Consider the following 26,900-nt stretch of genomic DNA (forward strand, 5'->3'; position numbering starts at 1 on the left):
ATGACTTAACACTGGAATTCACTTAACACTGGAATCCACTGAACCCCCAAATAAAACAAAACAATCATTCACTACAGCAATCACCTTTTACAGAAAATACCTCTGGAAACCATGTATCACAAAGCTGAGACTGACTTCAAGAAAAGTACATTAGGTTCAAAGATCAGTTATATTGTCTTCCTTGGAATGAGTGCTTTCATGTATTTGTCTGTATATCATTCATCATTCCAGAAAAAAGAAAAAAGCAACAACGAATACCAAACTATTTGTTTCTGGTGTAGGGGCCTGAGGCTAGACTACTGTACAGTAGCTATATACATTTAAGGGTAGATGATCAGCCTACTGCCTTCGGTGGCATTAGATGACTGAAAAAGTTCCAGTCATCTCTTGGAGATCAAACTTACGCAAGGCCATCATGCTGACTGGGGTGTTTAAAACACAAAGTAAGATAACCAAGGTTGTTTTCTAAGTGGCTCTGGAAAAATTATAGCACCTCTTCCTCAGTGACTGATTCTGCACATTACAACTTAGTATCTTTAACAGTGTTATTATGGTAAATTACATCAATATTAAAATGATATAAACAATACACAACAGAATATTAAGGTGTACTATGCAAAATACATAACTAAGGAAAAGGTGCTATGATGCCCCCTATTACACCTACAATACAGTCCCATCTGACACAATTTCAACATTTGGTGGTGCACTAACCTGGCTCTGGGTGAGGGACATGGCTAGGAGCAGCCTGGGTACACAGCACATTGTCCAAGCGCAGGAGGAGTGCCAGTGAACACAGCTGCTGCAGGTACCGACTGTGTACCAGCTGCTCTCCACTGCTCACTGTGGAAGATTAAACAAATGCATGTACAGGCAGTTTCATAATACTGTAGGCACTGGTAGCCTTCTTGCTGACATCCATTTTTTTTCTTTTTATTTTCCTTTTTAACTATTAAATTCTCATGAAATCTCAGGGAGCTGCTGCCTCTCCTGATATTGAGAGGGCTCTCCCTCCATCTATCTATCTATCTATCTATTGCCAGACGCCTCAATCCCGTTTGGGGTGGCCACAAACAAATCGCCTCCAAGTCGCCCTGTCCCCCGCCATTTCACTACCCTGCTCCCAACTCACACCCCTCTCTCATATACCTCTCTCCACCCCATCCCTCCATCTCATCCTCGGTCTCCCCCTCCCTCTTCCACCCTCCACCTCACTCACATACACTCTCTTCGTCAGTCTTTCACCCTCCATCCTCTCCACATGGCCAAACCACCTCAGTGTGTTCCTCACAACGCTTCCTATCACATCCACATCAACACCACAACGCTCCTTTATATCCTCATTCGTCAGCCTGTCTCTCCACGTGACTCCACAAGCTCCTCTTAAATAACTCATTTCCACTGCTCTCACTCTTGACTTGTGTCCCTCCAACAACGTCCAAGCTTCACTTCCGTACGTTAGAGTTGGTATCACAATACTGTCATGTAGTAACTTTTTTACTTCCATGCTCACTTCCCTGTTTCTTATCACTGCTTTCAAGGAACCAGCAACCTTTCTTCCCTGCTGTACCCTTTCAAGCACTTCACCCTCCAAACCTCCATCCTTACTCATCACACTACCCAAATACTTAAACGTACTCACATTTTCCAATTCCTCACCATCCAACCTCGCTATACATTCACTGACTTCACCTCTCTCAAAGACCATCACTTTACTCTTCCCTACATTCACCTTTAGGTTCCGTTTCTTACACACTCTCTCAAACTCATCCACCAAGCCTTGCAGCTCCCCTTCATCTTCACTCAACAACACAGTATCATCTGCAAACAACAGTACAGGGAGTTTCCAAACACTATCCTCTCTCACCAGGGCCACTCCAACATCCACTACCCTACCTTGTACCTCTTTTATTACCCCATCCATGTACAGATTGAACAACCATGGAGACATGACACATCCCTGTTTCAAACCAACTTTCAAAGAGAAAAATTCACTTAGTTCACCATCCACACGCACTGCAGCCTTAGCACCATCATACATACTCTTCACAGCATTCAACAACTTCCCATCTACTCCATATATTCTTAACACTTTCCACAATCCTTGTCTATCCACCCTGTCATATGCTTTCTCCAAATCCATGAAAGCCGCATACAACTTCTTTCCCTTCTCTAGAAACTTTTCCACTAAAGATCTAAGAATGAATATCTGATCTACACAACCTCTTCCCTTCCTAAAGCCTCCCTGTTCTTCTCCAACTAATTTCTCTGTTCTTTCTCTAACTCTGTCTATAAGTATCCTACCATACACTTTTCCTATTATACTAAGAAGACAAATGCCCCTATGATTACCACACACTTCTTTTTCCCCTTTTCCTTTGTACAAGGGAATAATTATACCTGACTTCCAATCCTCCGGGACTCTACCTTCCTCCCACGCCAATCTGCACATCTTCCACATCCATTCTACTACTATCTCTCCCCCATGCTTCAGAATCTCACCACACTCCATCAATTCCTGGGGCTTTCCCCGATTTAACTTTCTTCATTGCTTCCACAACCTCTATCCTACTGATTTCTACCTGTCTTCTCACCTCCCTCCTTCTCCCAGCCATTCCCCAGCCACTTATACTCGCATTACTTCCATCCTCTACGTTCAACAATTCCTTAAAGTGTTCTCTCCATCTGCTCACTTTTTCTCCCTTCTCCACTAGTAATCTACCATGTTTATCTTTCACTCCCCTGCTAACTTCACTTCCACCCTGTCTTACTCTTTTCACTTCTCTCCAGAACATTTTCTTACAGTCCCTCCACTTTACACTCAAATTCCTTCCAAATTCCTGATCCACTCTCTTCTTACTCTCTCTTACTAATCTTTTCACCTCTCTCTTCCTTTCCACATATAACTCTCTCTTCTGCCTCTCAACTTCTTCCATCGCCCCTATTTCTCATCCATTCATTGTATGCTTTCTTCTTCTTTGTGCCACAGCCTGTTTCACCTCTTCAGTCCACCACGCTGTTCCTTGCACCCCCTCCGTCTTCTCTTCCTTCCACACACCACATCACATGCTGCACATATTTCTTCTGTAAATATCTTACACACACCTTCCACGTCTCCCATCTGCTCCAATTCATATTTGCCCAATCGTTCCTCCACTTCTCTATACTCTGCCTTTTTCTCATCCTCTTGTAACCTTTCCACTCTCCTTGCAACTACTCCTTCCTCTCGTCTTTCCCTTCTTCTATTCCTCCATCTTACTTGCATCCTAATTCTGGCCACCACCAAGTAGTGGTCAGAAAGGCCACTCCCCCAACCTCTATAAACTCTTGCATCCAATATACATCTTCGCATCCTTTCATCCACACACACATAATCAATCATTGCCTTCCTTTCATTCAGTTCACCACCCACCCTTCTCATCACTCGCCATGTATACCTGTGGATCATTTTATGCCTGAAGAGGGTATTGGCTATTACCAACCCCCTCCCAGCACAGATGTCCACTAACGCACTCCCATTCTCATCTATCTCAGCAGGCACACCCCACTCACCATGCCTGGGCATTTTAGCATGTGGCATGTTAGATGTGTAATGCTGTATGGTAGTGAGACCTGGGCAGTAATGGAAGACGATATTTGCAGGCTCAAATGTACAGAAATGACAATCATTAGGTGGATGTACTTTGTCTCCTTGAATATGAAGCCTGGTGGGGGTTAGGTTTACAATGGAAGAGTTAGGAGGAAGGATGGGACTGGAGTGTATTGGTGTTGTGATCAGTAGTGGTAGCCTGAGATGGTCTGAGCATGTAAGGAGAATGATGGGTGACAATTGGGTGCAGAAAGTGAGAAGTTCGAACATTGGGGATAAGGTTGCAAGAGGCAGACTGAAAATGACCAGGGACATGGTCACAGAGTGTGACCTCAAGGATAAGGGACTGAATGGGGAGGCTCCCTGAGATCAAGCAGCATGGACAGCTGCCATTAGGTGACCACGGCCGATGCATGCAAGCATGATGGAGTCTTTATAAATGAAAAAAATTAATCGTTTAGTTTTTAAAGGCTCCAACATGCTTGCATGTGTTGGCCTTGGTCACCTAATGGCGGCTCTCCACGCTGCACGATCCATTGCAGCCTCCCTGTTCAGTCCCTTAACCCTAAGGTCACACTTAATGACCTCGTCCCATGTCTTTCTCGGTCCACCCCTCACAACCCCACCCCCAACATTAACACTTCTCACCTTCCTCATCCAATTATCATCCTCCATCCTCTCCACATGTCCAAACCACCTCAATCTACCTCTCCTCATCACAACACCAATACACTCCAGTCCCATCCTACCTCTCAACTCTTCCATTGTAAACCCAGCCCCTCCAGGCCTAGGACGCAGGGACGCACTGCACATCCACCTAATCATTGTCATTTCTGTACATCTGAGCTGGCGAATATCTTCCTCCTTCACTGCCCAGGTCTCACTGCCATACAGCATTACACTCCTAACACATGCTGCATACAAAGACCCCTTAGCACGTAGGAAGAGTCCTCTCAATGTCAGGGGAGGCAAGAGCTCCCTGAACTTCTTCCAACCACTTCTCACCCTAGCCACAGAGCTGTCTCCAGCCCCACCTCCAGGACACAACATGTCTCCCAAATAACAAAACTCTTCCACACACTCAAGAGATTCACCAGCAAGTTCAATCCTTTCACGTCTGACAATCTCCACCTGCTCACCACGGCACGCCGTACACATAAAATCAGCATTATCTCGCAGTCTACCTCTGATACCACTACATCTCTTATGCACCCATTTATCACACACACCGCACAAGATGGAATTACCTCCCACGCCCTTGTGGCAAACTGCACGTGGCCACTCTCCCTCATCTTTGACAGCACCGCCACCAACCCCTGATATCATCACTTTTGTTTTATCTGCATTTACCCTTAAACCCTTTTGCCCCATACCATCTCTCCACTTCTTAAACCTTTCCTCTGCCTCCCTTTCATTCTCTGCAATCAACACCAAATCATCAGCATACAACAACTCCCACGGGAGTCCGTTTCTAAAGTCACGTGAAAGGGCTTCAAGTACCATGATAAACAACATGGGACTCAAGACTGACCCCTGATGCACACCAACATTCACGGAAAACTCATCACTCAAATCTCCATTCACTCTCACCTGGGTGTGAGCACCCACATACATGGCCATAACCACCCTAACCAGCCACTCCTCCAAGCCAAGCTTTCTCATTGCCCACTTCACCACCTCTCTAGGGACTCTGTCAAAGGCCTTTTCCAAATCAACAAAAACAAAATAAAGATCCCTTCTCCTACCAATATATTTTTCCTGAAGCTGTCAAACAATGAATATGGAATCAGTGGTCCCCCTACCTGGCATAAATCCAAACTGCATCTCATCAATATTCACTCTTTCTCTAATCATACCTTCTAAAACTCTCTCCATTACCTTCATTATCTGTTCTAAAAGCTTTATACCTCTATAATTTCCTCTTTCCAGGGCATCACCCTTCCCTTTATACACATTTACAATTACACTCTTCAGCCAATCATCTGGGACAACACACTCATAAATAATCCTATTTATCAGGTCAGTGACTAAACTCACCCCTATATCGCCTGAGGCCTTCAACATTTTGGCAGTCAACCCAGACACACCTGCTGCCTTCCCCACCCTCATCCTGCCTATTGCCTCACTCACAGCAGCAGTATCAATCAAAGGCCAAGGGCCAGACACTGGATCTGCTAGCTCCAAACCTTCCCTGTCCCAGTCAAACTCCTCATTCAACAACCGGTTATAATGCTCTCTCCATGCATCTTTAATATCCTCACTGTTCACCACTACCCTTCCTTCTTCATTCTTCACACACTGCTCACCTGTGATATCCCGATTATCCCTCTTCACCTGACCTGCCACCCTAAATATATTTTTCCTTTCCCCATGATTTAGGTTATCAAGTAATTGTCTCTGTGACTCAGACTTTGTCCTGTATACTTCTCTTCTAGCCCTACGCTTGGCAGCCAAATATTCCTCTTTGCTACCACCCTTCTTCCATTCCCGGAAAAGCCTTCTTTTCTCCTTAATTGCAGCTTCTACACCCTTATCCCACCACCAAGTTACTTTATGTCTTGGTGGTCCTCTTGTCCGGCCGCATGTTACATCAGTAACTCTCAAGAAATTGTTCTTGAGAGCTCTGTACTGTTCATTAACGCCTCTGTCTACAGCTCCCTGTTCAGCCACCACTCTCCTCAACTCGCTATAGAAGGCATCCCTTACTACTTGGTTTTTCAGCTTCCATATTTTCCTTCTAGGTACATAAGTCCTCTTTTTCATCACTTGTTCTTTAAGCACCATATCACAAATCAATAGTTTGTGCTGCTGCACACACTCCTCACATCCTATAACTTTAACATCCCTCACTAACCTCCTATCGGCCCTCCTAACCAGAAAATAATCTATCTGACTGCTATTTCCCCCAGACTCATATGTAATTAACCTACTGTCTCTTTTCCTAAAATATGTGTTGCACACAATCATGTCCGTTGCCTCCCCAAACTCAAGTATCCTTTCCTCTTCTGCATTCCTTAGACCATACGCACATCCCCCATGCACTCCTTCATAATCTTGTGCTGCTTCACCTACATGACCATTTAAGTCCCCTCCCAAAATCACTATCTCATCATCCCGCATACCACCCACTACACGTATTAAATCATCCCAAAATCTATCTTTCTCTGATTCATCCAATCCTGCCTGTGGAGCATATGCCGATATAATCGCAGCTATCTTTCTTCCCATCAGAATTTTCACTACCAATATCCTATCGCTTACTCTCAAAACATTCATAACATATTCCACCCATTTCTCCGCAACCATCACACCAACACCTCCATATCCGTCTGTCCCCCCCTGCCAAAACAACTTATAGCAACAGTCCTTCCCAACAATCTTTCTGGCTGATCCACCCCTGTACTGGACTTCCTGCAAACACGCCACATCCACCCACCTCCTACTGAATGCCTCAACGACTTCCCCTGCTCTTCCCCTCAAACTTCCCACATTCCATGAACCCACCCTCATCCCCATGGGTGATTTACTGTCCTCAGGCTTGCTTTGAAATTTATTTTGTTTTGTCATCTTCAGTATTACTAAAGGGGGACGACACAGCACGGGTCCCACTCACTGCACAGTCCCGAGTCCAGGCAATGGATCTGGGACCCCTAGCCCACCAGCTTACCAGTGGCTGTGGTAGTGGCCTCGGGGCACCCTGCCAGGACAGCTGCAGGGACACCCTCTAAGCGCGTCTTGGCAATGCAACTATCCCGCCATTATACACCCACTGATAGGGCAGCCTCCTGGGGTGCTACTCCCAGGTTCGGGCCCCTCTCTATTGGGCGGAAGCGGCAGCCTGGGAACCGCAATGCCCTGTACCCTTTAGCACAGGCCCGAGCCCCATCTCGCCCTGGACCCTCGATCTATGCTGGCGGAACCCCCGCCACGCCTCCCCCCAGAAGTCCGCCACTAGGTAGCGGGGGCAAAGTTCTCTGGCCGCATGCCCTTGCTGGCGCCAACCCCTGTAACGTAGTGGGATACGTTGTGTGAAATGTAAAGTGCATGTGATGTAGTGCATAGATAGTTAGAGGAAATGTTTGGGAGAGTATGCTGGTCTACTCTCCATGTTACTGTCACACTGAAAAGGTCAGCAAAGGGGGATGGTTAGATAGCTAGTGAAACAGGAGCTCCAGCTCTCCCTATCACCAGCATTCCCATTCCCCTCGGGAGTACTACCCTGTTCGGCCCGTGCTACGGCCTCCTCCTACATGAAATAATAATACAGGTAATAATAATAATAATAATAAACTGAATACTTATTAACCCTTGCCATGCTGCAGACCTCATATGAGGCCCAATGAAGGTCTGCACGGGCCAAGCTGCAAGCCTTATATGAAGTACAATTTATTTTCGTTACAAAACAATGACTCTGAGAAGGTAAACTACCTTAACAAAGAATCAGCCCAGCAGGAATTAAAGGTCCAATAATACTTATGTTCATTTGTCAATTCCTCCCATCACACACAATTGGAATGTTGAAAGCTGTGATGCCATACAACTCTTCCCTTACTTATAACAAAGACTGCCAGTAATATCCTAAACTAATTCCTCATTTACCATGTTTTTGCAGTGAGGAGTCAAGGACGATATAGCTCAAAGAAACTGTCTTTTTCTTCATCATTCAAACTCACCTATGGAGCATAAGTTGATATTAGCATAACCAGGAGTTCTGAAATAAAATTTTAACACTATAACACTCACTACATTTGTAACATAATTCATCCATTTCTCTTCAACAAGTATGCCCACCCAACAATATCCATCCGTATTTCCCTTCCAAAATAACTTGTATCATCCTTAGTGATCTTCTTTTATACCTGACAACCGTATGCAACAGACATCTACCCACCTTCTGTTCAAGGTCTCTGCCACTTCCCAGCCATCCTCCCCTCATACTACCTACATTCCAGGATGCAACTCTGAAACCTCTGGGTAATTTAATTCCTTCAGATTTGCTTTTTGTCATAGCTGGGTAAAACAGAAGGTGGAGATGGACCATAAGCCCAACTTGCACAATCCCCTCCTACCTCATGACACAATGCACCCTTCCCTCAGCACTGCGTGTCTGGGATTATTCCTATGGTTATCAGTTATGATGTCTGGGTGTTGATATTAAGAGGCTTTAAAATCTGTATTTTCCTGTGGGTTTGCCATAAAGGAAGCCTTTTATTTATCATCCAACCCTTTTCTTGTCCCATCAGGAGAGTAGGGCCTGGGGCTTAGCTACAGTCCCAACATTTAAGGCGAGGGTGTCGTGCCTCACTCACCCTTGAATGTGAGCAATAAACCCTAACCATCCCTCAGATAGAAACCCTTATAGGCTCCATTTGGATGGAATGCTTTAACCCACCAAACCACCTGGCATCACTGGCTCCAGAAACAAGAGTCACAGGGAACATAAGTCGTGTACTGCCAAAAGCCTTGGTGCTCTGGATCCTTGGGAAATTTGGCATAGCCCACTAACCAACCTAGTAATTTCATTCAACCTATCTTAATCTAAATCTCTCTATTGTCAGACGCCTTAATCCTGTAAGGGGTAGCCACAAACAAATCGCCTCCATGTCACTTGGTCCAATGCCATTTCACTGCCTCGTTCCCAGCTCACACTCCCCTCTGCCATATACCTCTCCACTCCATCCCTCCATCTCATTCTTGGCCTCACCCCTCTCTCTTCCCCCCTCCAACTCACTTCCCCAGAGTTGTTTCCCCCTAAATTTCAACCTACGGCTGTTCAAGTCCAATTGTTACAGATTTTTTATGAATGGTGGACACCTGTAATCAGGTGTATGGATTATTTTCTTTATTCTTTAGTTTTCCTTTCTTCTGTTCTGTTATTGTAAAAGAAAATAATATTGTTACCATCCAGTGCATTAAATGCTTTCCTGGGTTACAGGAAACCACTTGCCTTACTGCTTAGTGTAGAGTCACCTGAAGGCAGCACTACACTGAATGAGTGGATAATGGGCATCCCCACCTACCACAAAAAGGAAGCAAAGAGTGAAAAAGTTATCCTCTGTATGAAGAAGATAATGATGAAATATATTAAATACCAAGGAGTCTGTATGATACAGTAATACCAAAAACTAACCAAGCGGCTTTTCATAACGATACTGGAGGAGCAGCAGTGATGGCAGGTGGCAGAGGAGAGCCTTGAGGCATGGTGCATGTTGGAGGCCTGTCATACCCCACCGTCGTAATCGCTGACGACAAGCACCAACTACACGTAAGCTGTAGAACTGATCATCCGACATGAACACAAACAACACATTCTGTAGGAAGAAACAAAACAATAATCTGTAAACATGGTCACACTACATTAGAACAAATTTCTTCACCATCATCAACCTCACCTCTTTTTTCAACCCAAGGATGGGGTGAGGCAGGGTTCAGAAGGTAAGGAAAGAGAATGGATAAATGGAAAGATAAATGGAGAAATAATCAACAGAATATCCAGTGAAAGAGACCAAACATTCATTTACTCAAGCCCATGGAAAGCTGACTCTACCTTGCAGGCCTAACCATCTGCACTTTTTTTCATTTTTTATCGTGCTCATCACATTTCCTGTCACGTAGAGTCAAGTCAACGTCTTTCACACTAAAGCTAGGGACAAAATCAGACTCACAGATACATATCCACTATAATTAGTCAAGCAGATCTGAATCACACATGACCCCGACAGGAAAGCTACTTCCAGAATACCCTTGTATTACAGAAGTTTCAGTGTCTGACTTACCATACCCAAATCATTTTTAAAATTGCCACACCCCCTTCCTACATCTCCCCTACTTCACCCCTCCTCTCTTTTTCTCATTTTCCTTTCTATTCTACCCGCTTCTATTTCATCTCTCTCTTCTTCAATCTCCCTTTCTAATTTACCTCCCTCTTCTTTTCACTCTCTTTCATCTTGGCTACCTTCCTCTTCTCTTCTCCCTCAGTTATAAGGAAATGAAAAAAGAAATGAACATACAGGCAAGACCTAAACAAATGTTGGATCTGCTGTTGCCTGAATGTACTAATTTCCCTAAAGGCCTTGCCAATGAGCTCTGGAGTAAGCTGCAAGACCTAGTTGAGTCAAGAGGTTAGTGAAGTACTGTAATGTGCATCTGAAAAGGTGTGAGTCCGATCCCAGGCTGTGGCAGTGAATAGTCTAATGAATGGAATTTTGCTTAAACAAAGTTTACTGATTTTCCACACTCCCGCTAAAATTCCATCATTAGGTGGGTTATCGTATATCAAGGTAGATTTAACATGTAAAGTAATGGGATGTGTTTTTCAGCCTTGGGTTTCCCCCCCCAACCAAGTCCAAAACCCACCCAAATGAACCCAAAAACAAGTTTGAAGCCAATCTAAATGGCCTAACAGCTGTAAAAGAAGCTAACCTAAGCCTAACACCTGTAAATAACTCACTAAAACCAACAAATAAAATCTGGAAATCGTCAAATAAAGGTCTGGAAAAAATAAAGCTTCATAAACTGTACCCCAAAATGACAATGTTCACCCCACCTATGGCTAAAACACATTAATCTATGTCTAAAAACAATTTAAAAATCAACCTAAACACACAATTTTAGTCTAAAATATCATCAAATTGGGTAAAAAAAAATCAAAACCCATCGTTAAACCAGGGTTTGGCCATAGTTAGGCTGGGTATGGTGGTATTTCTACCCCCCATCATTAAGCCAGGGTATTGCATCTAGGGGTATTTTATATTGAGGTATACCTGTAGTGGTATTAGAGGCAGACTGCGAGATAATGTTGATACCATGTGTGCAGCGTGTTGGGGCAAAAGCATTTGAAGACTGTCAGGCGTGAAAGGACTGATCTTAATGGTGAGTCTCTCAAGTGTGTGGAGGAGTTTTTTCTTATTTGGGAGACATGTGGATGTTATATGCTGGAGCTGGGGTTGGAGATAGCTCTATGGCTTGAGTGAGGAGTGGCTGGAAGAAGTTCAGGGAGCTGTTGCCTCCTCTGACATTGAGAGGGCTCTCCTTCCATGCTAAGGGATCTTTGTATGCAGCATGTGTTAGGAGTGTAATGCTGTATGGTTGTGAGACCTGGGCAGTAAAGGAAGAGGATATTCGCAGGTTCAGGCGTACAGAAATGGCAATGATGAGATGGATGTGCAGTGCATCCCTGAGTATGAGGCCTAGGGAGGCCAGGTTTACGATGGAAGAGTTAAGAGGTAGGATGAGACTGAAGTGTATAGGTGTTGTGATGAGGAGAGGTAGATTGATATGGTTTGGGCATGTGGAGAGGATGGGGGATGACAACTGGGTGCAGAAAGTGAGAAGTGTTAATGTTAGGGGTAAGGTTGTGAGAGGCAGACTGAAAAAGACCTGGAATGAAGTCATCAAGTGTGGCCTGAAGGATAAGGGACAGAACAGGATGACTGCCAGAGATCGAGCAGCATGGACAGCCACCATTAGGTGACCAAGGCCAATGCATGCAAGCATGCTGGGGCCTTTATAAACGAAACAAAATGAAATGAAGCCTAGACTAGGCCCCTAATTATAACCGATAAAAAAATGGAAAAGCTCTAAGAACACACATAAATCCTAAATATCAACAGGATACAGAAAGACCATAAATACAGAATATCTGCACCAAGTAATAAAAGTACTCTTAACAAAAGATTAGATGAAAACAAGAGGAACACAGGCATGGAATTCACCTTTTGTTTGCAACTTTGTGCTACCCCACTACCAAGAAATAACAACCAAACAACCTACCAGTACTATGGAGAATGCCTCATAAACATTCCTCTCCTGCACCCAACACAACACTTCACTTCAAACATATACCCAGACAAAGCCATCCAAAACCTCCAGCCAAACAGCACCCTTCATGGACCCCACCAAACATTTATCACACAGAAATTACGCTTGTCAGAGAATGTGAGTGCACCTAGACAGACTCTGATATGACCATCAGCTTTCAATACAATTTACAATCAATCCATCATGCCCTAATTGAGATGTAGTTCCCCACAATCACTATATGCACCTCACTCTTACAACACAGATAATCTTCAATATAGCCTCAACAAATATCTCTAGGAATACAGTACCTGGAAGAAGTGGTTGGTTGCCTGCAGTCCACTGGGTTCATGTCCAGAGTCTGGGACCACAATTATAAACAACAACAATGAGAAGTCATCACAAACATGAAACCTCTATAATGGAGTTCCAAAGGGCTCTGTTCTTTCACGCACACTTTTCAACCTATATCATCATCATCATCATCCAATCCTATGTTGCCCCATGAGGAGCGTAGGAGCCCATATGCCTCAAATACCTACAAACACTGCCTCATGCAGATGACATGATCATAACTTCACACCACATGACAGACATGGCCTGCAAATTGCAACAAAACTACCTCAACATACTTCATGCAAGAGTCAAGGACAACAGGCTGATGATTGCTCCAATCAAATTCATCATTACAATAATCACCAGTAGTAATCATGAGCATATGAACACTCCTAACATCACACTCATGTTGAGAAAGATAATAACATCATTTACCAGACCAACTCTGGAATATGCATTAGTTGTCTGGAATCATCATCTCAAAAAACACAGATAAGACTGAAAAATTACAAAGCACAGCTACAAGATGGGTATCAAGCTTAAGGGATCTAAGCTTTGAAGAAAGACTAGAAAAACTGAGTCTACCAACATTACAGGAGACATGGAAAAGAGGAGACATGATTAAGCTATATAAATGCATCTCAGGGAATAAGAAAATAGACATAAATGAATTTATAACATATGGGGATGCATCAGCAAGAGGACACTGCAAAAAACTACAAAAAATGAGAGGCAGTAAAGATGTAACAAAATTTAGTTTCCCAAATAGGGAACCTAATCAGTGGAATACATTATGGAATGAAATAATGTATACGAAAACTATTCATAAATTTAAGGATGTGTATGATAAAAATGGTTTAATACATGGGACAGTATGAGCTTGACTCATTCCTGTAAAGATACAATTAGGTAAGGCAAGAACTCATCAATATGATGTGCTATACACACACCCTCCACTAAGATCCTTGGAGTGACATGCAACACTGGAGTCCTTCAAGGATCACATGCAAGACATCAAGAAGTGGTGTTGCACCCCCAGACACGAGGCACTAAGGGCAATTACAAGTACATACTTTGGACAACAAAAAGAAACATTCTCCTTGTTCTATAAACAATACATTAGATCAGTGATGTCCAATGCCTCACCAGTATGGGCCAACATCCTAACACCCACTGCAACACCTTGCAGACCATAAATAACAGTGCTCTTGGTATCATCACTGGCTGCACCAATACCACTCCAACAGTTCATTCACACTTTGAAATAATAGTCATCCCTGTTAAAGAGTATCTTGTTACCTGCTTGTGCTAACGTACAACACCCATGTCAATATAAGACAGAGCCACACAAAGAAAATACAGTACACACATCAACAATCACCACATAAGCATTACCAGACCCTATTCAACATCCCAGCAGTAAATACTCAAACACTAGCAATGAAGAAACATTTACATGCCCACTTCACACACAGGGCAATAAAATACATCCATCAGAACATTATACTACATACTCCCCATCCCAACATCCACTCATCAGAGGCAATCTCAGATAAGAGCTGACGGAGTGCACCTGGCAGGGCTTAGATCAGGACATAACTCTGTCCTCCTCAGTTACTAGCTTAGATGTGGATTGGGTGAAATCAGAGATTGCATATGCCTCTATAGAAGAAGCACACACTGCATAACCCACAATATGAGGCACTGCACAACACATGCTACTCTAAGATGCAGACACACATCATCGACATAAGAAACCTATGGGATGACCCCATATGTGCAGCTGCCTACCTGTGGTTGATGGGTCTGAAGTGGACGTGTCAGATAGCTAAATAATAAACTTGCCTCAGTCGTTCCATAAAGAACTTAAGTCCCAACATATGTGTGATTACACTGAAAATAGTGGGTCAGATGTATATTCCTGAATTATTATATGTGACTTCTGTTGGTCCCTGTTCAATTATTATATGCCACATGTGGCCTCAGTTTGTCTGGCAAAACGGTTCATCTGGCAATGCTCTGGAACCAGGGGTGCTGGAAAATTGGTGTTGTACCTGTATTTATCCTGAAGTATGCTTTATATTACAGGTAAATCTTATAATTACAGTACTGTATTATGATACAGTAATACTCTGAATATCCATAATCTCAATCTATCTATCTATTGCCAGATGCCTCAATCCCGCAAGGGGTGGCCACAAACAAATTGCCTCCATGTCGCTGTGTCCCCCGCCATTTCACTGCCTTGCTCCCAGCTCACACCCACCTCTCTCATATACCTCCCCACTCCATCCCTCCATCTCATCCTTGGCCTCCCCCTTCCTCTTCCCCCCTCTACCTCACTCACACTCTCCTCATCAGTCTCTCGCTCTCCATCCCCTCCACACGGCCAACCCATCTCAATGCGTTTCTCCTAACGCTTTCTATCACATCCACATCCACTCTACAATGCTCCTTCACTTCCTCACTTGTCAGTCTGTCTCTCCATGTACCTCCACATGCTTCTCTCAAATAACTCATTTCCACTGCTCTCACTCTTGACTTTTATCCCTCCAACAACGTCCAAACTTCACTTCCATATGTTAAAGCTGGTATTACAATACTGTCATGCAGTAACTTTTTCACTTCCCTGCTAACTTCCCTGTTTCTTATCACTGTTTTCAAGGAACCAGCAACCTTTCTTCCTTGTTGTACCCTTTCAAGCACTTCACCCCCTAAACTTCCATCCTTACTCATCACACTACCCAAGTACTTAAACACACAAATTTTCCACTTCCTCCTCACTAAGCCTCACTGTACATTCATTGACTTCATTTCTCTCGAAGACCATAACTTTATTCTTCCCTACATTCCCCTTTAGATTCCGTTTCTTACACACTCTCCCAAACTCATCCACCAAGCCTTGCAGCTCCCCTTCTTCTTCACTTAACAACACAGTAACATCTGCAAACAACAGTACAGTACAGGGAGTTTCCAAACACTATCCTCTCCCATTAGGGCCACTCCAACATCCACTGCTCTACCTTGTACCTCTTTTATAACCCCATCCATATACAGATTGAACAACCATGGAGATATGACACATCCCTATTTCAATTCAACCTTCAAATAGAAAACGTCACTAAGTTCACTAGCCACACACACTGCAGCCTTAGCACCCTCATACATACTCTTCACAGCATTCAACAACTTCCCATCTACTCCATATATTCTTAATACTTTCCATATTCCTTGTCTATCCACCCTGTCATATGCTTTCTTCAAATCTGTGAAGGCCGCACACAATTTCTTTCCCTTCTCTAGAAACTTTTCTACTAAAGATCTAAGAATGAATATCTGATCTACACAACCTCTTCCCTTCCTAAAACCTCCCATTTCTACTCCAACTAATTCCTCTGTTATTTCCCTAACTCTGTCAGTAAGTATCCTATCATATACTTTTCCCATTACACTAAAAAGACAAATGCCCCTATGATTACCACACACTTCTTTTCCCCTTTTCCTTTGTACAAGAGAATAATTATACCTGACTTCCAATCCTCTAGGACTCTGCTTTCCTCCCAGGCCAATCTGCACATCTTCTACATCCATTCAACGACTCTCCTCCATGCTTCATCATTTCACCACACACTCCATCAATTCCAGGGACTTTCCCCATTTGTCTTTCTTCATTGCTTCCACAACTTCCATCCTACTGATTTCTTCCTCTCTTCTCACATCCTTCCGTCTCCCAGCCATTCCCCAGTCACTTATACTTGCACTGCTTTCATTCTCTATGTTCAACAATTCCTTAAAATGTTCTCTTCATCTGCTCACTTTTTCTCCCTTCTCCACCAGCAATCTATTAGTTTTATCTTTCACTCCCCGACTAACGTCTTTGACACCCTGTTTAACTCTCTTTACCTCTTTCCAGAACATTTTCCAACATTCCTTCCACTTTACACTCAAAGTTCTTCCATCATAATTCAGCCAAAGCCATGTTGGATGTTGCGGATTTTCAGATGATGACACAAAACCCCTTCTCAGCCCCTCTAGGAGGGTATAAGCCCAACAAAAACCCTATACTGTATGTAGAACTATCGAGACATAGAAAAAAAAAAATAAACCGAGTCTTCCTAATTAAAACGCATTATGCAGCATATTATACAGCATAACTGTACTGTACATAAAGCATACTGGGTAACCTGCAGTTTTCTTCACATTTTTCTTTACCAATGTCCTTCATGGGATTCTCTGAGTATTTTCCATGTATGTTTTGAAGTTCTGATATTTTTCTTTCTTTCTTTTTTTCCCTAAGTAGTAAATGACGTTATAAAGCGGGCTTTGTTTACAGTTTCCAACAGCACCGAAAACAGATGAACGCCATCTTGAGGTGTGTCAAAGACAGACGGATGCCATCTTAGAACACCATTTTTTGCAAGCTATTACTCTTATCAGTGCTGATTTATCCAAACCTAACCACAGTACTCTGACCCAACCGAATTTATCCTAACCTAACGTTGTCTGGCCTTAGTACTTGTCAATTTGGTATGTGATAAACTGACAGAACGATGAACTAAATGTTATGCATAGTTTCCTGATAACGATGACTACATTTGCTATAGGATAATTGTGGTGGCTTCGTTGGTCAATCCTGTGTGTACCTGGTGCCTCCCATGGAAGCCGACAGTTAGATGTTTGAGTCAAGATGACCATCCAGTGTTACACTGACTGTGATCGTCTCCTTTTCATCTCATTTCGTGCATGCAAGGCTCCTGAAACACCACTGCTATCACCAAATAACAGTGCAAGTGTGCACTGCAGTGCAGTGTGCAGTATTAAGTGAAGTGATAATTTTTTTTGTGTGTGAAATACTGAAGCTTCTGACTTGGAAATTATGTCTGGCAAGGATACTACCCTGAGTGGAAAGAGCTGTGGTATTAATGGGCAGTGAGGGCAAGCCAAAAAGATTTATTTTATTTATTTATTTATTTTTTTTAAAGGTTAAATAGCCCTTGACACCCAACATATCCCCACTTGACCTATGTTATGCTGACCTCGGATTATGATCAGCCGTTATGGAATGAGTTTTCACTTGATGTAACCTCACTGCATAATGAGGCATGACTACATAACCTATCTATTTGCAGTCAGACACTTTAATCCCACAAGAGGTGGACACAAACAAATCACCTACATGTCGCCCTTTCCCCAACCATATCGCTACCCTCCCCCACCCAGCTCACACTCTCCTCTCTCATATACTGTACCTCTACACTCCAACCCTCCATCTCATCCTCAGTCTTCCCCTCCCTCTCCACCTCACTCACATAGACTCTCCTCATTAAATTCTCGCTCTCCATCCTCTCCACATGGCCAAGCCCCTTCATTGTATTTCTCCTAATGCTTTCTATCACATCCACATCTACACCACATTGCTCCTTCACTTTCTCATTTGTCAGTTTGTCTCTCCATGTAACTCCACATGCTCCTCCCAAACAACTTATTTCCACTGCTCTCACTCTTGCCTCGTGTCCTTGCAACAAGTACCAAGCTTCATTTCCATGAGTTACAGTGATAGCTTAATACAGTACTATCATGCAGCGACTTTCTTACTTCCGTGCTCACTTCCATATTTCTTATCACTACTTTCAAAGAGCAAGCAACCTTCCTTCCCTGTTGTACTCTTTCAAGGACTTCATACTCCATACCTCCATCCTTATTCATCATACAGCTTGAATAATTAAATGTACTCACATTTTCATTTCCTCATCATCCAACCTCACAGTACATTCAGCGACTTTATTTCTCTCAAAGACCACAACTTTACTCTTCCCTACATTCACCTTTAGATTCCGTTTGTTACACACTTTCCCAAACTCATTCACCAAGCCTTGCAGTTCCCCTTCGACTTCACTTAACAATACAGCATCATCTGCAAACAACAGAATAGTAAGTTTCCAAAGGCTACCCTCTCTCATTCCAGCCACTTCAACATCCACTGCCCTACCTTTTATCTCTTTCATAACCCCATCCATACACAGACTGAACAACAATGGAGACATGACACATCCCTGTTTCAATCCAACACTCACACGGAAAAAGTCGCTCACTACACCATCCACATGCACTGCAGCCACGGCACCTCATACATACTCTTCACGGCATTCAACAGCTTCCCATTTTACTCCACATATTCTTAATATTTTCCATATTCCTTGTCTATCCATTGCCATATGCCTTCTCCAAGCCCATGAATGCTGTATACAACTTCTTTCTCTTCCCTAGAAACTTTTCCACTTACGACCTAAGGGTGAATATCTGACCTACACAACCTCTTCCCTTCCTAAAACCCCCCTGTTCTCCAACTAATGCCTGTTATTTTCTAAACTGTCAGTAAGTATTGTACCATGTATATACTTTTCCTATTACACTGAGAAGACAAATGCCCCTATGATTACCACACACTTCTTTTTCCCCTTTTCCTTTGTACAGGGGAATAATTATACACGACCTCCAATCCTCCTGGACTCTACCTTCCTCCCAGGCCAATCTGCACATCTTTCATATCCATTCTACTATTGTCTCTCCCCCATGCTTCATAATTTCACCACACACTTCATCAATTCTTGGGGCTTTCCCCATTTTGACTTGCTTTACTGCTTCCACTACTTTCATCCTACTGATCCCTTCCTCCCTTCTCACCTCTCTCCTTCTCCCAGCCATTCCCCAGCCACTTATACTTGCATTACTTTCATTTTCTATGTTTAACAGTTCCTTAACCCATGGATTGTGCAATTATCTTTTTTTTATCCCACCCCATGGTGCACAAAAAACGAAGAAAAAAAAAGCTTATTTTCTAGTTTTTATTTTTTATAAACTTCAAGATAAACATCCAGGGCATCACCTGGTGAAAAGAAAAAAATTTCTCTCCCTCCGTCTTTGTGTAACGCCATGCGTAAGTTTGCGTGGGGGTCGAGTTGTTTACGGTGATGCATGGCCAGCACAGCCTCAGCTGTGGCTTACAACATGATGCTACCCAGCCTGAGCTGTGACTCGCAATCCATGGGTTAAAGTGTTCTCTCCATCTGCTCACTTTTTCTCCCTTCTCCACTAGCAATCTACCATTTTTACCTTTCACTCCCCTATTAACTTCTTTATCACCCTGTCTAATTCTCTTAACCTTTTTCCAGAACATTTACTTACATTCCCTCCGCTTTACACTCAAATTCCTTCCAAATTCCTCATTCACCCTCTTCTTACTTTCTGTTACTAATCTTTTCACGTCTCTCTTCCTTTCTATACTGTACTGTCTTTTAGCTTCCTCCATGTGTCTGCTTCCCATCCACTCAGTATATGCTTTCTTTTTTTGCATCACAGCTTGTCTCACCTCTTCATTCCATCATGCTGTCCCTTGCACCCCCTTTCATCTTCTCTTCACCCCACACACCACCTCACATGCTGCACAGATTTCTTCTGTGAATGTCATACACACTCCCACCTCCCCTACCTGCCCCAAATCATATTTATCTAATCACTCCTCCACTTCTCTCTTATAGTCTGCCTTTTTTCCATCTTCCTGCAACCTTTCTACCCTCCTTGTATGGACTACTTCCTCCTGTCCTTCTCTCCTTCTATTCATCAATCGCATTTGTACTTTGACTTTTGCCACCACCAAGTGGCAGTCAGAAAGTCCACTCCCCCAACCTCTGTATGATCTTGCATCCATTTCTCATTCCCTCATCTACACACACACGTATTCAATCATTGCCTTCCATTCGTTCAGTCCACCATCCATCCTTCTCATCACTCACCACAAATACCTGTGGATCATTTTGTGCCTAAAGAGGGTATTGGCTATCACCAACCCTCTCCCTGCACAAATGTCCATTGGAGCACTGCCATTCTCATCCACTTCTGTAAACACACCCCACTCACCAAATACTCCGTCCACCTTCACATTCCCTACTTTTGCATTCATATCTCCAGTCAGAACACTCTCATTCCTCTCAAACTTTTCCACGCATAGTTCCACATTTGCCAAGAACTCTTCTTTCATTCAGCTCACATGGTCTTCCATTGGTGCATATACTGTATACACACAATCGCCCGTGCTTGTATTCCTATTTTCAATATTACCCTCACAATCCTTGAACCAAGTGATCCATACTCTCTTATATTTTCCTTCCATCTCTTGCACACACAAATAAGTAAACCCTCTTTTGCCCTCTCATTCCCACCTACTCCCACACATATACCCAATCCATACTCCCATTCACACTCTCACCTCTCCATTTAGTTTCTGTCAATTTACATATGTCCACTTTTGCACCACCATGCACCCCTGGACAATTTCTCTCTCTCTTTCGTCTCATCATTCGCACCCCTCCCATTCCATGAAACTGCACCATGTCCTTTGTTCTGTCCTTGGTCGTCATCTGTTGGTCTGTCCTGGCCCCGAGGCATTTTGTTTGTCTTTTTAATTAGTTGTTTTCCAGGGAGAGGCACTAATCCTCTGCCAACCCATTTGTTGACATGTAGGAACATGTAATGGTTGGTTATAATGTTACCACCCTGCATGTTACATGATTGAATTATTTCCTGGTCAGTTTTGGTGGTGCATGGGTGGTAGGGAGCAGCAGGCAGCTTGAAAAACTTGGTTTCCCATCCTACTGTCTGTTGATGCTAGTTGGATACTGCTTTAATTCAACCTGATTTTCTGCTTTGTGGGATAATGACAGACGTCAGTTAATGTGACGTGGGATAATCAGAATATTACTGTAAAGTCCATCCCGAACATTCACGAGGAATTCATTATAAATCCCTTGCGAATGGAGATGGGTCTGATGATCTGACACTCCTCTGTCCCTAGGCATCTGTTAGCAGCTACTCGTTAATCATTTCCTCATTTCATCAATCACTCTAACCTAACTGTATCCCAGCTAGTTAACAGAAACCAACCACCGTAGGCTTCTTACAGGACCTGTTATTCATTGCAAGTGACAGTAAGATGCATAGATGGATGAGCGTTCCTGCAGTGGTATGCAAGGGATGATCATAAATGCATCATAAATAAACAGCAAACTAAGCATTAAGTGGGCTAAATATGCACACACATGTAGCATGGAGTGACTATACTATGCCATATGCATCAAATGATTGTAAACTATGTCAGTCGATTGCCTGCTACTGAAAGCAAGGTGGCAGTAAAAGATTTGTATATTTGTGCATTTCTACTTCAAATGAATGATTTGGTGCAAAATTATTTTCCCTAACAACTTACTGCTGGATGCTGAATGTGAATAATTAGTAAACTATTTCTATTTTATTTATTTATTTATTTTTTGCTGTCTCCTTTGTTATGTAGGGGTAAAGAAAAATTTACTCAGTTTACTGCTCTTTCACAGTCAACATCCACCAATAAGTTGTGAGGGAAAATAATTTTGCATTACGTAATTTAATTTGCATTAAATTATCTATTCAGAGTGGAAAAACACAAATATACAAATCATTTCACTGCTGCCTTGTGTTCATTAGCAGGCAATCAAGTGACTCTGCTTACATTCTACTGATGTGGATGGCATGGTACAATCACTCCATGTGTGTGAAAATCAAACCCACTGAATGCTTAGCAGACTGAATAATCATGATGTATTTGTGATAATGCTGAAGAGGTCAGGGCTCTGTGACAGCTCGCATATGTCCGCTGCAATACTCTGTAGCCATTTCTCTTCCCCCCCACTTCTTTACCGCAGCATATCACGACATCATTGTATTTTTCCATGGAGTTGGTGCTGATGCCAGTGTAAGGGTATCGCATAGGTGCAACTTCGTACTCCGAGTCACTTCCAACACATCAACTGAATACATGGTAAGCATGAGCCATGCTCAGTTTCAGCAACATGCCATGGACGTTTTTGCATGATACGCAAGTAACACGAAATAGTATTATGATACAGAAGGGGTTTATATTTGGAATTTTCCATGCTTTCTATAATTGCATTTTTTCATAATTTTTTCTTCGTTTTGTTCCAAGATCAATTTGCAAATATGCCAGGGACATAGGAGTTTGTTCTAAGCTGGGGATGCAGGTGTTTGTTCCACGGAAGTTCGGGACTGACTATATAGTACTGTGAAGTAGGTACAGTAGCTAACTCGGTAAACTGTAGGGGTATCCTTACATGCTCATTACCCACACTGCCTCCATGATGGCGGAGGACAGGGTGGCACGGAGGTGTGCTGTTTGTGGCCACCCCCTCCAGGATTACAGCATTTGGCTATAAATAGATAAATAAATAAATCTATAGACAGACAGATTATCATCCTGCTGTAACATGCCTATCCATGTTTATATTCAACTCTATGGACCAGTCTACAGGAGACATACTATAGAATTTGGGCAACTACTCAGAAATAACAATACAATGCCCCTAGATTTAACCCTTTAACCGCGGGTGTCATTCCAGAATGACACTGCAAAAACTGGACCAAACCGCGGGTGTCATTCTCGAATGTTTGTGAATATTTTGAATACCCCGCGTTTTTTCCGAGCGCCAATTGTTTCAAGAGAGAGTAGCTATTAAGTTCTTTCACTCCAGCCAACCTCCACCTCCCTCTTCCCCCCCTTCGGGCCCCACCTCCCACCCCACCCCGGACCAAACAGCATCAGTATCTGTCCAGCTGTGTGAGTGACAACACTGCTGATGTGATAGTGAAGTGCAGGCAATTACAGTGCCTTTTACCTGCCTTAGTGAACACAGAGTGGGTGTTTATCGTATGTGCAGTTTTCATATATGTTTATAGTATTATTATCAGAATGAGGTTGGCATTTGGTAATGGTGTGTGAACGAAAAATAGTGATTACAACACCGCTGATATGGCAGTGAAGTGCGGGCAATTACAGTGCCTTTTACCTGCCTCAGTGAACACAGAGTGGGTGTTTATCGTATGTGCAGTGTTCATATATGTTTATAGTATTATTATCAGAATGAGGTTGGCATTTGGTAATGGTGTGTGAGCGAAAAATAGTGATTACAACACCGCTGATGTGGCAGTGAAGTGTGGGTAATTACAGTGCCTTTTACCTGCCTCAGTGAACACAGAGTGGGTGTTTATCGTATGTGCAGTGTTCATATATGTTTATAGTATTATTATCAGAATGAGGTTGGCATTTGGTAATGGTGTATGAGCGAAGGTAATGGTGTGTGAGCGAAAAATAGTGATTTTACACCCCTCACTTCTAACGGCACTGCCTGTCCTGTGAAAGTCAACAGAGTCATGAAACCTACATCAATGGAAAGCTGAAGGTTAGTACTTTCTAATGGTACCTTATTTTTTTCTCTAGCTTTATTCTGTGCAGAGTTATTTAAGGTTTAAAGGTTTGTTTACATTTGGCTGAAACCCCCGCGGGAGAGGACAGTCAGGCCAAAACAATACCCGCGGTTAAAGGGTTAAAGATACGGCTCAAAACCCAAAGCCTACGTGTTAATGGGAAACTGGGGGAACTGTACGTGGGTGTGATGCAGCACTCACCTGTGACTGGGTGAAGCAGATGGCAAGGCCAGCAGGGCCAGCCCAGGCCAGATGCGCCACCCCCCCACCCCCAACCACAGTCTGCAGCAGTGATCCATCCTGCAGCGACCATATATTCACCAGACCGTTGGAACTGCGCTCACATCCTGCAGAGACAGAGGAGCAGTCCCATGAATAATTTTCTTTTATTCTTGCTACTGCTATAAGACATCCATAAGTTGGACTAATTCAGGTTAAAGCCTGTCCGACATCTGAAAACCCAACTTATTTGTGACCACCCCATCCCTAGGGGGAATTAGAACTTTTTTGGTATTTTAAAAAAATAAATAAATAAATGAATAGAAGTTTAAAGAAGCACTCAAACTCATATAGAATGGTTACAAAAAGTAACAACCCAGTATATAATCAAACAATATGCAACAGATCGCTATAACAATAAATGAAAACTTATATCAGGTTTTGGGTTAATAACCGTGAAAAATACACGATTTTTACAATGGCCATGTACAATGATCCTGTGCTGACGCGCTGACATGTGTGCAAGTCAACAACCACACTTTTGAGCCAAGATGGCCCTCTGTGTTCTGAGGCCTCTCCACACGCGTCCTTCTTCCCACTACCCATTTGAAGTCCCAGTATCACTTGTCAACTCACGTGTCTTGCTGCTGTGATTGTTTCCTCGGCTTTCCCCATGTTACATAACCATCTCACATGCAAGGCCACCAAAACACCACAGCTATCACAAAACAGCAGTACAAATGCAGAACAAACAATGCAGTTTGATATTAAGTAGACAGCTAACTTTCTGTCCGCAAAATACTGCAGCTTGTGACTTGGATAACAAGTCCAGTAAAGGTGCTAACCCCAGTAGACAGCAAGGTGCTACTGAAGGCGCCGAGGATAAGCCTAAAAGGGTAAAAAGTAGCCTTTCCATTGATGTTTTACTGGACACTGTGAAGTTCTAGAACGAAGGGCACGGGGCAAACAAGAGCTCACAAGACCTTAAGCTGCCCCAGTTCAAGGTCTAATAAAAAAACCTGAGGCTGTCCTAGCTGCAGCACGGATCATGCATACCCTGACTGTTAGGTGCCTAACAGAGGCTAGGAATCCCATTATGGAGGAAAAGGGGCATCTCCTAGCTCTGTGGGCTGATGAACTTGACTGAGTGAGGCAGCCCTGACAGAAACGCTTCATCTGCAAAAAGGCACTTGGTCTGTGAAAGAATTTCATGCAAAAGAGGGGACTGGAGGTAAAGGAGCAGTACAGGGTGGTTCAAGCAGTTTAAGGTTTGGGCTGGTCTTAGACGGTGGCTGAATCAATAGAGAGGTGGCCTGCAGTCCTTATGGCCATAGGTTCAAATCCTGGCTGAGACAGCCCTAACATGTATTCAGTATAGATAGTGGCTACTCACACTGAAGTGATGACACGTGGAGGTGTGTGGTATGTGGGAGGACTACTGGGCCTTGGGAATGGGCTGTGAAGCCTGTACCTGAGTAAAAAAAAAAAAAAAAAAAAAAAAAAAAAAAACGCCACAATGCCCGTACAAAGTGTGCACTCATTAGCTGCTGCCAGGATGATAGGTCTCTTTGGGAGAGAAACTAATATGCTAAACTCAAATCCTCAACCCTAAGCCTCTTCTTGAGGTGCGATTGGAACTATCTCAGGAGTTATGGCCCATCCTGACACTGAGAAGGTTCCACTTCTGTGCTATGGGGTCTTAGGAGTATAATGTTGTATGGTAGTAAGGACTGGTAAGTAAAGGACGAGGATATTCGTAGGCTCAAATGTACACGGATGAGAATGATCAGATGGATGTGTAGTGCATCCTTGAATGACAGGCATGGGGGAGAAGATTAGAATTATAGAGGAGGAGCTGAGAGGAAGGATAGGACTTAAATGTATTTGTAATGTGATGACATGCAGTAGACTGAGATGGTTTGAGCATGTGGAAAGGATGGAGGATGACAACTGGGTGCAAAAGGTGAGAGATGTGAACAATGAGGGAGGAGTTGTGAGAGGCAAACCAAAAAGACTTGGGATGAGGTCATACAGTGTGACCCCAGGGAAACTGAACTGAACAGAGAGGCTGCTAGAGATAGAGCAGCTTGGGATGCTGGCAATGCATGCAAGCATTGGAGCCTTTATAAATGATACGACATGCACAGCCAATATCCCATCCATCATGAAAACATTAATGTTTAATATCAAAGTATTAGTAATTTTGGTTTTAGTTATGAAGGGGATCCAGAAAAAAATGCAATAACCCACCAAGCAATAATTATACAGTCACCAGGTTACTGGAACACTGCTGATACCCAGCCTACATAAACAACTGCACATAATCATTCCTCACTTAATGTGTGGCATATGTTCTAAATAATCACAGACTTTTCAACACACATGATAATATAAGCAGTGGGAAACTGGCCTATCAGTTTTGTTGGTAACAATGGAATTTTAGAGGCAATATTTCTCCAATTTACTACAGACTAATTAGCAAAAATGAACATAAAAAAGTCAGCTATAATATGGACTTACTGCAACATTGCCATCATCATAAGGTGCCCATCTGACATTCTCTTTTGCTATAAGTTTCACTGTAGATTACTTAAAAACTATCAAAGTTCCACTGTTATCTACAAATCAGATTTGCTGTTTTCCTGAA

At 43.0% G+C, this 26,900-nt stretch overlaps 1 protein-coding gene across 1 annotated transcript in view; it reads right to left on the bottom strand.

Moving 5' to 3' along the window:
• Positions 1–26,900, bottom strand: part of LOC145403091 (putative E3 ubiquitin-protein ligase HERC1) — a 597,230-nt gene that overhangs the window by 49,210 nt on the left and 521,120 nt on the right. The window contains 3 exon segments of the mRNA XM_080274923.1: positions 715–843; positions 9,720–9,900; positions 24,236–24,381. Coding sequence (XP_080131049.1) covers positions 715–843; positions 9,720–9,900; positions 24,236–24,381 — 456 coding nt within the window.

Source organism: Coenobita brevimanus, chromosome 60, assembly GCF_032717465.1.
Source record: "Coenobita brevimanus isolate Jiangsu-jjx chromosome 60, ASM3271746v2, whole genome shotgun sequence".
Lineage (NCBI taxonomy): Eukaryota > Metazoa > Arthropoda > Malacostraca > Decapoda > Coenobitidae > Coenobita > Coenobita brevimanus.